The sequence below is a fragment of the Penaeus vannamei genome, chromosome 12 (assembly GCF_042767895.1).
Source record: "Penaeus vannamei isolate JL-2024 chromosome 12, ASM4276789v1, whole genome shotgun sequence".
NCBI classification, from domain to species: Eukaryota; Metazoa; Arthropoda; class Malacostraca; order Decapoda; family Penaeidae; genus Penaeus; species Penaeus vannamei.
The window spans coordinates 9,708,601-9,720,447 of NC_091560.1; the positions used below are offsets into that span (position 1 = coordinate 9,708,601).

The 11,847-nt window shown below is 46.4% G+C and overlaps 1 protein-coding gene across 1 annotated transcript; it reads right to left on the reverse strand.

The window, feature by feature from the left end:
• Positions 1–8,497: 8,497 nt before the first annotated feature.
• Positions 8,498–9,776, reverse strand: LOC138863464 (cyclin-dependent kinase inhibitor 1C-like). Its single transcript, XM_070127616.1, has 2 exons — positions 9,699–9,776; positions 8,498–8,788 (listed from the first exon to the last, which is right to left on the reverse strand). The coding sequence occupies exons 1-2, from the start codon at positions 9,774–9,776 to the stop codon at positions 8,498–8,500; spliced, it is 369 nt and encodes a 122-aa protein (XP_069983717.1).
• Positions 9,777–11,847: the final 2,071 nt, after the last annotated feature.

The window sequence follows — 11,847 nt, forward strand, 5'->3', positions numbered from 1 at the left end:
CGTCGCTCTGCCTCTAGTTTATGATTAATTTACGAAGATTATTACTATGCGTAAGGCAGGCTCTGAGTACAATGGGGGGCCTCTCCTGTGTTTGCGTCATCTTCCTTTCTTCCTTCTCTCCCTCCATCCTCCCCCCTCACTTTCTTTTTTTTTTTCACTTCCCCATCTCTCTCTCCACCTCCCGCTCTTTCTCTTTATCTCCCTCCCTCTCCCTCCCTCCCTCCCTCCCTCCCTCCCTCCCTCCCTCCCTCCCTCCCTCCCTCCCTCCCTCTCTCTCTCTCTCTCTCTCTCTCACCGTCTATTTGTCTCTCAGCTTCTATTTGTCTCTCACCTTCTATTTGTCTCACTCCCCCTTTGTCTCTCTCTTTCTCTTTCCTTCTCTCTTTCTCTTTCTCTCTCTCTCTCTCTCTCTCTCTCCCTCTCTCTCTCTCTCTCTCTCCCTCTCCCTCTCCCTCTCCCTCTCCCTCTCCCTCTCCATCTCTTTCTCCCCCTCTCCCTCTTTGTCTCTCTCCCTCTCCCTCTTTGCCACTCCTTGCTCCCACCCACTACCTTCCGAGGCCACCCGCAGCCAGCAACCACACCCATGCGACCACATCCCACAGTCACCTCCCGCCCCCACCCATACATGCTATCGTGATCCAGCCCACTAGACCCCGCCCTGAAGCCCCGCCCACGGGATTCCCTATGTCGTCCACACCACGCCCTTGCCGTGCTCGCATCCACCAACCGGCGAGCCTCACCCACTCTCCTACCGGCTCTGTCCCCCTCTCCTATCCACCCCCTCCTGTCCCGCTCTCCTATCCACCCCCTCCTGTCCCGCTCTCCTATCCACCTCCACCTGTCCCGCTCTCCTATCCACCCCCTCCTGTCCCGGTCTCCTATCCACCCCCTCCTGTCCCCCTCTCCTATCCACCCCCACCTGTCCCGCTCTCCTATCCACCCCCTCCTGTCCCGCTCTCCTATCCATCCCCACCTGTCCCGCTCTCCTATCCACCCCCTCCTGTCCCGCTCTCCTATCCACCCCCTCCTGTCCCCCTCTCCTATCCACCCCCACCTGTCCCGCTTTCCTATCCACCCCCTCCTGTCCCGCTCTCCTATCCACCCCCTCCTGTCCCGCTCTCCTATCCACCCCCACCTGTCCCGCTCTCCTATCCACCCCCTCCTGTCCCGCTCTCCTATCCACCCCCTCCTGTCCCGCTCCCCTATCCACCCCCTCCTGTCCCGCTCTCCTATCCATCCCCTCCTGTCCCGCTCTCATATCCCCCTCTCCTATCCACCCCCTCCTGTCCCGCTCTCCTATCCATCCCCTCCTGTCCCGCTCTCCTATCCACCCCCTCCTGTCCCGCTCTCCTATCCACCCCCTCCTGTCCCGCTCTCCTATCCACCCCCTCCTGTCCCCCTCTCCTCTCCACCCCCTCCTGTCCCTTTCTCCTATCCCCCTCTCCTATCCATCCCCTCCTGTCCCCCTCTCCTATCCACCCCCTTCCACGCCTCCCCCAGCAGGTAGCATAAACCTACCGCGAGCACCCAGCAGACTCGTATTAAGCGACTGTCACGGGCACACCTACCTTTTACGAGCCGCACGTTGGCGTTTCTTAGTGAGTTCTCGGCGGGTTCTTGGTGTGGTTCTAAGAACTTTGCGAAAGGAGAGGAGTGGCATAAACCTGCGACTTACCGTTGATCTGCAAGTTGTGCTGTTGCGTTTCTACCCTAACACGAGGGATACGTCACACGAAGCTGTTGCTTATTTGTTCATTTTTCTTCTTTCTAACACTGAGGTTTTAGAAATATAGTTGATAAATGTAACATACAGTTACTAAATGCTTCATTCTAGCGCATAAAACAATTTTGTTCTGTTTACTACGGTCAGTTTCCCGTTTTAAGCTTCTCGTCGTTTTCTTCCTTACATATAGCAAGGGCATACTGTCAAGATAATCAAATATCTCTTGCCAATGTCATAAAGACACTACAGCTATCCAACAGAGTCCCCGGTAAATTTCAATATTTAACAGAGTCCCCGGTAAACTTCTTGGCACATTTTCTTTTTCATGATCTCCGTCAAAGAAAACGCTACGTGCTCAGGCAGTGACAAAAATTCTCTGCCGATGGGTCAAAATTCAATGACTACTTTCGAATTATAACTTAAAACAAAATAACAACATTCAAATTACAATATATGCATTACATCAACAAAAACGATTACAAGGATGATGATGATGATGATGATGATGATGATGATGATGATGATGATTATCATCATTACTATTATCATTATCATTATTACTATCATTATCTTTATCATTCTATCTATTACTCTTATTATTATTATTACCATTATAATAATAATAATAATAACAATAATAATAATTATTATTATTATTTTCATCATCATTATCATTATTATTACTATCATTATTGTTCTTATTTTTATATCATGGTTTTATTATCATTATCATTACTACCATCATCATCATTATCATCATTATCATCATCATCATTATTTTCATTATAATCATTGCTATTATTATCATTATGATAATTAATATCATCTCTATTATTACTACTAATATCTTACTATTATTATTATCATCATCATCATTACTATTATGACAACCACAACAACAATAATAATTATTATTATTATTATAATAATAATAATAATGGCAAATATAATGATAAAAATAATTACAATCACAATACAAATAATAAGAAAACAAAGATAATATGAACATCAACAATATCATTATTAACAACCATGATGATGACGACGATGATGATGATGGTGATGATGATGATGATGATAATGATGATGATGATGATGACGATGATCTTTTATCTATTATCATAATTATCAGCTATTACTATCACTTCAATCATCATCCTTATTGCTGCTATAATTATTATCATCATTATCATCCTCATCATAACCATCCGCAATGAATCATTATCATTAATAACATCATCATTTCAACAATCATCATTAATAACCTCCCTCATCATTATCATCATCACCATCATTACAACTATTATCATTAATATCATCATTACAACCATCATCTTTATCATCATCATTACAACCACCATCATTATCATCATTACAACCATCATCATTATAACGATCATCATTAATATCATCATCATCACAAGCATCATCACGAATATCCTCATTACCATTAACCCAACCGTCTGACAGGGGCTTTCCGTGCCAAGGCGAAGGACAAAGCCCACATTCGCGCAATGAAAATATTCCTCATTTATTTCTCCTGCCTTAGTCTGCCGCGCATCGGAAACGTGTAAAACCAAAAAAATAAAGGCCAGAAAAACACACTTTTCCCCCCACCTCGAACGTTCACTAATAACCACATAACAAATCTTTATAGTGACTCTTATCATAGGAGAACAAGAAAAGGATAATCTTGAAAAAAATGGTGGTGTTGGAGGTGGCGGTGGTGGTGGAGTGGTGGTGGTGATGTTGGCATTGTTGGAGTGGCGGTGTTGGTGTTAGAGTGGTAGTGCTGGTAGTGGTGTTGGTGGCGGTAATGTTGGTGGTGGTAGCGGTGTGATGGTGTTGGAGTGTTGGTGTTAGAGTGGTGGTGTTGGTGGTGGTAATGGTGATGTTGGTGGTGATGATGGTGATGGTGGTGTTGTTGCTGGTGGCGGTGTTATGTTAGTGGTGAGAAAGACTGAAGACGAGAATAGATAGAGAACAAGAAACCGGGCGCACGAGACAACAAAACGGGCGTGAAAAGCGCCGGCGGACATCCCGAGGGGAGCGACAGAAAGGCGTGAAGGAGAGAACCGTTGAAGGACAGCCAACGCACGAGGCAGAACGCGCCCGCAGATCGCTGGGCGTGGCTGAGCTTCGTTTCATTTATATACAGTGAAGCGACTCCCGTGAGGTTGTCATGGCAACCTCAGCTTTAAATGCGACCTTCATGTATCACCTGGTATTAATTATACATCGGCCCCAAACCGGGGTAAAATCTGGGTTTCCAATTAATTCGCCGGTGCGCATTAAGGAGACAATAATCTCGGTGTATTCGCTCGGTATGCACGGACAGTAATTGAAATACAGTAATAACAATGATTGATGATAGTGGTAATGATGATGATTACGATGATGATGATTGCCATCACTATCATTATAATACAATCATCATCAACAATATCCAATTCAATGAAGTATATCATTAAATATGTACAGTATAAAAACACAAACAATAATTACAGTAATAGAGAAAAAAATAATAATTTCCCTCCTAATCTGATTAATGCGTCAGCGCTTCACACCAAACCGACCGTCTGAAACGCAAGCACTATCTTCCCTGTCATTAATATGCTTCCTCTCGTCTTTTCTCCCCCTTTCTCCGCCTCTTTACCCCTCCCCTTCCCCCTCCTTTGTCTCTGACCCCCGACCTCCTCCTGCCTGATGCCTCTCCATCGCCCTTAATCCAGCACCCAATTTACCTCGAGTGAGAGTCCAACGAAATCCCATCGGCGATAATTGGGTTGACTCTAGAATATGACGCGGCGTCCGGAGCGCGGCAGGCTAATATTTGGTCAAGGAATTTAAAGGTTTGCCTTAAATCCCTTGGGTTTGCTTTCTAAGTTTCATTCGCGCAATTAGAGGTGCGATTCGACTGGTTTCGTGCGTTTTCCCTTTTTATATACCGTATAATATTGCAAGATACACACACACACACACACACACACACACACACACACACACACACACACACACACACACAAACACACACACACACACACACACACACACATACACACACACACACACATACACACACACACACACCCATACGCACACACACACCCATACGCACACACACACCCATACGCACACACACACCCATGCGCACACACACACCCATACGCACACACACACCCATACACACATACACACCCATACGCACACACACACACCCATACGCACACACACACCCATGCGCACACACACCCATACGCACACACACACCCATACACACACACACACCCATACGCACACACACACACACATATATATATCCCGCTTGCCCCTTTCACTAAAACAATTAGTTCATGCGCTTTCTACTGCAATTAGAACATTTATTTTTCCATGTAACCCTTTACATTAAAACGCATATCAGTCTACGGTTTATGCACGCTATTTTTCACTTACATGCATGACGGGATTCCACATTTTGAAATATATTACGGAATAAAACTACTACACACGCTTCACACCGAATTAGGTCCTCTTTGTTTAACTGCAGTTAATGTATGCATCATTGGAAGAACAATTTATTTTCCCCCGCTCCCCTACAGCCGAATTTACATATTTTCCTCCAAACATCGGTTTCCTATTTCCGTTCCGTGTATCCAGTGTCGCGTCGCCCTTCGAAGCGTTGAAGTCTTGCGAAATTCCCTCTAAAGCGAGAGCGCCGAGGACGATGCATGTCCCACGACGCAATGAATTCCCATCACGGTTCTCCTCGTCGAGTCCCTCCTGCCTCGCCTGACGACCGCCGCCAAATAAAAGACCGAGAGGGAAAAAAAAACACGCAGCGGCATTTCTAGTTAAAACAGAATTATAGTTTAACCAAACCTGAACTTTATAGTTAGAAAAAAAACTTCTCATTATATGTACACATTTAAAGCATTTAATGGAACAATCCCCCTAAAATTAAAATGATGAATTCCTCCGCCGCTGGGACAACAAAATGCAATTAACAACTGGAAACAGACGCGTAAACAACAAAGAAAAAAAAGAACCCAGGATTGCGCGTTCGCATGCGAGGTCACGATCCGTCTAACGTGTATACACACCTGTGCCTTCGACACCTGTCCGGGGGTATCTTACGCACCTGACCTGCTCAGCTTTTTGCACAAAAGCAATAGCAATAAACGCAGGACATGGAATAAACAAACAAGGACGAGCGAGCGAGCGAGACAGATATATACATAAATACATATATACAGAGAGAGAGAGAGAGAGAGAGAGAGAGAGAGAGAGAGAGAGAGAGAGAGAGAGAGAGAGAGAGAGAGAGAGAGAGAGAGAGAGAGAGAGAGAGAGAGAGAGAGAGAGAGAGAGAGAGAGAGAGAGAGAAGGGGGGGGGGCATAAAGGAAGAAAGAAGTGAGGGAGAAAGGGGGGGGGGCATAAAGGAAGAAAGAAGTGAGGGAGAGAGAGGGTCGAGAGGGAAAGACACAGACAGCATAGAAACGAAGAACAGATGAAAGGAGGACGAGGGAAGGGGAGACAATTCGCACGCAATTCACCAGATAATGTTTATCCTGCTTAGCAATAGATAAGCTACACATCCTCTCCTCCCAACCCACAAAAATGGAAAAGGGGGAAAAAATAGATGAATAACATGCACAGATCCTCCCCAAACTCATACCCACAATGAGCGTGTACATCATCAACGTGAATGTTTAACAAATGGTCTAGTGGATCCCATTGTGTCTGCATGGGGACGCATTTCGAGGGGAAAACGGTGTCCATGTGGGAGTTATAATGGATATAATGTCAACATGGCAGGGAGGGAGGGAGGATGAGGGGTACCCAAAGGGAGAGGAAAATGGAAGAGAAAAAAAGGGGAAAGGAGTTTAGGGATGTAATTTGGTGGAAGAGGGAGGATAAAGAGCGAGTATAGTGATCTCGCTTTTAAGAGAAGCAGCGTGCGAGACTATGTAATATCATCATAACGTCAATGTAATATCATTACAATGTTAACATATGTTTGAAGAATTTAACGCGAAAAAATGTGACGCCCTGTTAAGAAGTTAAGATAAAAAACGGAGGAAATACTTTCAACAAAATCAATAAACAGATAAACGCTAACCCATCAAAAATACCCCCTAAAATAAATCACCACGCGAAAAAGAAAAGAAAGAAAGACAGAAAAAAAAATTAGCAACGCAACAACAGCATTAGCGAGAAGCCCCACCACCGCCCCCTCAGCCTCCTTCAACGCAAAACGTCGTCGGCGATATGGTCATCCCAGCCCGCAAAACAACTCCTTTCCACCCCATTCTCCCCGGTTGCCGTTTTGCCAGCTCAACCGCCATAACCCCCATGGCAACCCCGGCCCCGTCGGTCGATACCATGAGGGAGATAAGCCAGGCACACACGCCAGCCTCCGTATCTCCAATGTGATCTGTCCACAGCATAGTCTGCTGCTACCTGCGATAGTCGGAGGCCGAGTGCAAAGGGAGAGAGGAGGAGGAGAGGGAAGAGGGGAAGAGGGGAAAAGGAGGAAGAGGGGAAGAAGGAAAATGGAAACAAGAAAGGAAATAGAGAAAGAAAAAGAGAGGGAGAGGGAAACTTGTGCAACAAAGCTAGGGGTTGAAAGGAAATGGCGAGGGAAAGAAACGAACGGGTGGGAGTGCGGGAGAGGGAAAGAGAGAGAGAGAGAGAAGGAGAGAGAGAGAGAGAGAGAGAGAGAGAGAGAGAGAGAGAGAGAGAGAGAGAGAGAGAGAGAGAGAGAGAGAGAGAGAGAGAGAGAGAGAGAGAGAGGGAGAAAGAGAGAGAGAAAGAGAAAGAGAGAGAGAGAGAAAGGAGGGAGAAAGAAAGAGAGAAAGGAGGGAGAGAGAGAGAGAAAGGAGGGAGAAAGAGAGGAAGAAAGGAGGGAGAAAGAGAGAAAGAAAGGAGGGAGAAAGAGAGAAAGAAAGGAGGGAGAGAGAGAGAGAGAGAAAGGAGGGAGAGAGAGAGAAAGAAAGAAAAAAAAGAGAAAGCGAAAGAGAAATAGAGAAATAAAGAGAAAGAGAAAGAGAGAGAGAGAGAGAGAGGGAAAAGGAAAGGGAAAGGTAGAGGACGAGGGAGAACGAGATGGAGTGTGAGACGTAAAGGGAGAGGAAGGGAAAGGGAGGGAGGGAGGGAGGGAGGAAGGGAGGGAGGGAGGGAGGGTGTGGGGAGGAGTGAGAATGACAGGGTAAGGGGCGGGGACAGAAAACAATATAAAACAGAATACAGAGGAAAAGAGAGGCGACAAACAGAGAGAATGTGGAGAGAAAGAAGATCGAAGGATGGGTGGGAGAGGGAAAAGAATAGATGAAAGACAAAGCGAGAGAGATCGCGGGGGGAAAATAATGAACACAAAAAAAAATATATATAAATATAAACTTTGTTCTTCCATTTTCCCATTTTCTCTCTTTGTTTTAATCTATCCACAACAATATTTAAAGACTGTACAAAAATAAGCACACGCACTAGTGTACATATGTAATTCAAATAAGTAAATAAATAAACAAAACATCACATACCACACATAAACTATAAACTAAAAACTATAAACTATATCGTATTAAGAGACCGACCAGAGAGGAGAAACCATTAACGAGAATTATTTACAAAGGGGGAAAAAACGAGCCGGAATGGAGACAGCAGTATCTCCCTTTAACACACAAACACAGCATTCATTTCACCGGAGCCTCCTGAACATCGCCCGGTTCATGGGTCATTCTGGGGAAAAAAAGTGACAGCATGGGGCAGCGATACGACTAGGGTGAATATAGGGCTAAGGCTAGGGCTGGGGCTGGGACTAGGGCTGGGGCTAAGGCTGGGGCTAAGGCTGGGGCTGGGCCTGGGGCTGGGGCTAAGGCTGGGGCTAAGGCTGGGGCTGGGGCTTGGGAAGGGGATGGGGCTAGGGCTGGGGCTTGGGATGGGGCTAGGGCTAGGGCTGGGGCTAGGGCTGGGGCTAAGGCTTGGGCTGGGGCTAGGGTTGGAGCTAGGGCTAGGGCTAGGGCTAGGGCTAGGTCTTGGGCTGGAGCTAGGGCTTGGGCTGGGGCTAACTATGTTTTCGGGGGTAACTAAAAAAAAATGTGCCAAAGAACATGTGTGGTTAAGCCTACGAGAAAAAAGCATAGGGGTGTGGGAAGGGAGGGAAAGGAGAGCTACAGAAACGAGGAGGAGGAAGAGAACTGGAAAGGAGCAGGTAGAGGAGGAAAATGAGAAGGCGGAAGAGGAGGAGGAGGAGAGGAAGAAAATGAAGATGAAGAAGAAGAAGGGGAAGAAGGGGCAGGAAAAGAAGAAGACGAAGAAGAAAGAAAGTAAACAAGACCAAACCAAGACAAGACATCCAACCCTGTATTCCTTATCGCCTTGAGAGAAAAGAAGGACCGTCGCCCGCCCCGATTAACAGCAATTCCGCGATCCCGGCGGAGGAAAAGCATCAATTTCCCTCGCGCCCTAAACGCCCCGACCATCATCCTCCGCGCCATAAAAGCCTCGGAGGCGCTCGACCTCCATCCCGACATCCATCAACTTCACCTCCTTCCATCGCCTCCGACTCCGCCTTTCTCTCCTCTCCCGCGCTCGCCCTCGTTTCCTCCGCGGCTCTGTGGAGCGTCGTCGTCTCTCTTGCCTTTCCATTAACTCGGCCTTCGCTTCTCACCATCTCTTCTCCATCTGCGTTAAATTCCCGTTAGCGTCCGTCAACTCCACCTCACAGCTTCATCTCTTCTCCATCTCCACCAATTCCACCTCAAAGCTTCTTCCCTTCTCCATCTCCACCAATTCCACCTCAAAGCTTCTTCCCTTCTCCATCTCCACCAATTCCACCTCAAAGCTTCTTCCCTTCTCCATCTCCACCAATTCCACCTCAAAGCTTCTTCCCTTCTCCCTCTCTATAAGCGTCCGTCAACTCCAACCTCATTTCTATCTACATCAACACCACCTCATTTCTAACTACATCAACTCCACTTCAAAGCTTCTTCCCTTCTCCATCTCCACCAATTCCACCTCAAAGCTTCTTCCCTTCTCCATCTCCACAAACTGCATCTCAGAGCTTCATCTCCTCTCCATTTCCACAAGCGTCCGTCAACTCCACCTCCAAGTTTCATCCCTTCTCCCTCTCCATCAACTCCATCCCTACCTTTCTCCTTCTTCTTCCGAGTTACAGCATCAACTAAGAAGCAGCTCAGGGTCCTTCCATCAGCGGGAGTGGGTCGCCGTTCTGCATAATTTGCATCCCATCCTCTCAACTTTCCATCGTCTTGACTAGAATTCCCCCTCCTTCCGTGCTTTCCTCCTCCTCCTCCTCTTTATCCTGGTGTCTAAGCCTTCCCTCTCCATCTTCTTATCCTCCTTTCGATCTCCTCTTCATTTTTTTCCTGGCTACCCATCGTATCTGTCCTCCTCTTTCTCTTCCTTCGCCTACCTCCTCGTCTCTCTCTCTTCCGCATATCTCCTCTTCTCTTTCCCTTCTCTTTCTCTCTATCTCTATCCCTTTTCCTTTTTTCCCTGTTACCCAACATCCCTTGGCTCGTCAGTTATTGGTTTTGCAATCTCTCTTACTTGGGCTTTCCTTTACTGAAAGATATTCCTATCTTTTACTCATATACTCAGATACTCAGTATCTCTATCTACCTTCCGATGCTTATAATCTTCCCTCATTTCTAAGTAGTCTATCGGTTATCTATCGTCTTATCTACTTGCTCCACCCCGTGCCAGAGTCTGTTCCGCTACATGTCTCTGTCTCTTTCTCCACCTCCTGCCCCTGTCGGTTATTCTCGTCTCCTCTCTTAATCTCCTTCATCAGCCCACTCTTATGCCCTCGAGACCGTAGGAACTCGTGCCATCGATATTTCTCGTCCGTCTCTCCCCATTGCCAATTAGTAATTACCAATTACCCATTCCTGACGACCGTGGATACCACTCCTGTCGTTGCACTTCTTTCTACATGGGGAAAAAATGCTATTATCGTTATCGTCATCGTCTGCATCCTTATCATCATTATCCTTACTATCATCAACATCATCCACTTCCTCCTCCTCCTCCTCATCATCATCATCATCATCACCACCACCAACACCACCATCACCACCACCATCATTATCACCACCACCACCACCACCACCACCACCACCATCACCATCATCACCACCACTCATTCTCCTTCTCTGACAAAACCAAGAAAGGAGGAACAGTCGAAAGGCGCGATAAAGATGGAAGCGACGAGGAAATTACCAGCAGTATCCCGACCACCGATCGCGTGGAAGCCCCCAATGCCCTGGTAACTCAATCGCCTTCAAACGTGAACATGAGAATGCACTTTATGTATCTAAAGAAAGGAAAAAAAAGGAAACTAAACAGAGGAAAGGGAATGGAAACGAAATTGGGGAAATCCTGAGATGAGTGAAATTGGGGAAATCCTGGTGTGAATGAAATTGGGGAAATCCTGGTGGTGAGTGCAATTGGGGTAAATCCTGGTGGTAAATGGAATTGGGGAAATTCTGAGGTGAATGAAATTGAAGAAACCCTGAGGTGAGTGAAATTGGGGAAATCCTGGTGTGAATGGAATTGGGGAAATCCTGGTGGTGAATGAAATTGGGGAAATCCTGGTGGTGAATGAAATTGGGGAAATCCTGGTGGAGAATGAAATTGGGGAAATCCTGGTGTGAATGAAATTGGGGAAATCCTGTGGTGAGTGAAATTGGGGAAATCCTGTGGTGAGTGAAATTGGGGAAGTCTAAGGGTGAATGAAATTGGGGAAATCCTGGTGGTGAATGGAATTGGGGAAATCTTGGGGTGAGTGATACTGGGGTAAATCCTGGCGTGAATGGAATTGGGGAAATCCTGGTGGTGAATGGAATTGGGGAAATCCTGGTGGTGAATGGAATTGGGGAAATCCTGGTGGTGAATGAAATTGGGGAAATCCTGGTGGTGAATGAAATTGGGGAAATCCTGGTGGTGAATGAAATTGGGGAAATCCTGGTGGTGAATGAAATTGGGGAAATCCTGGTGGTGAATGAAATTGGGGAAATCCTGGTGGAGAATGAAATTGGGGAAATCCTGGTGGTGAATGGAATTGGGGAAATCCAGGAGTGAGTGAAATTGGGGAAATCCTGGT

Excerpts from the sequence above, each read along its gene's own strand:
- LOC138863464 (XM_070127616.1), bottom strand. The coding sequence starts at position 9,776 with ATGCAGTTTGTGGAGATGGAGAAGGGAAGAAGCTTTGAGGTGGAATTG. Across the intron at positions 8,789-9,698 it reads AGAAGGGAAGAAGCTTTGAA|TTAGCCCCAGCCCAAGCCCT; the intron begins GTGGAGTTGATG and ends CCGAAAACATAG.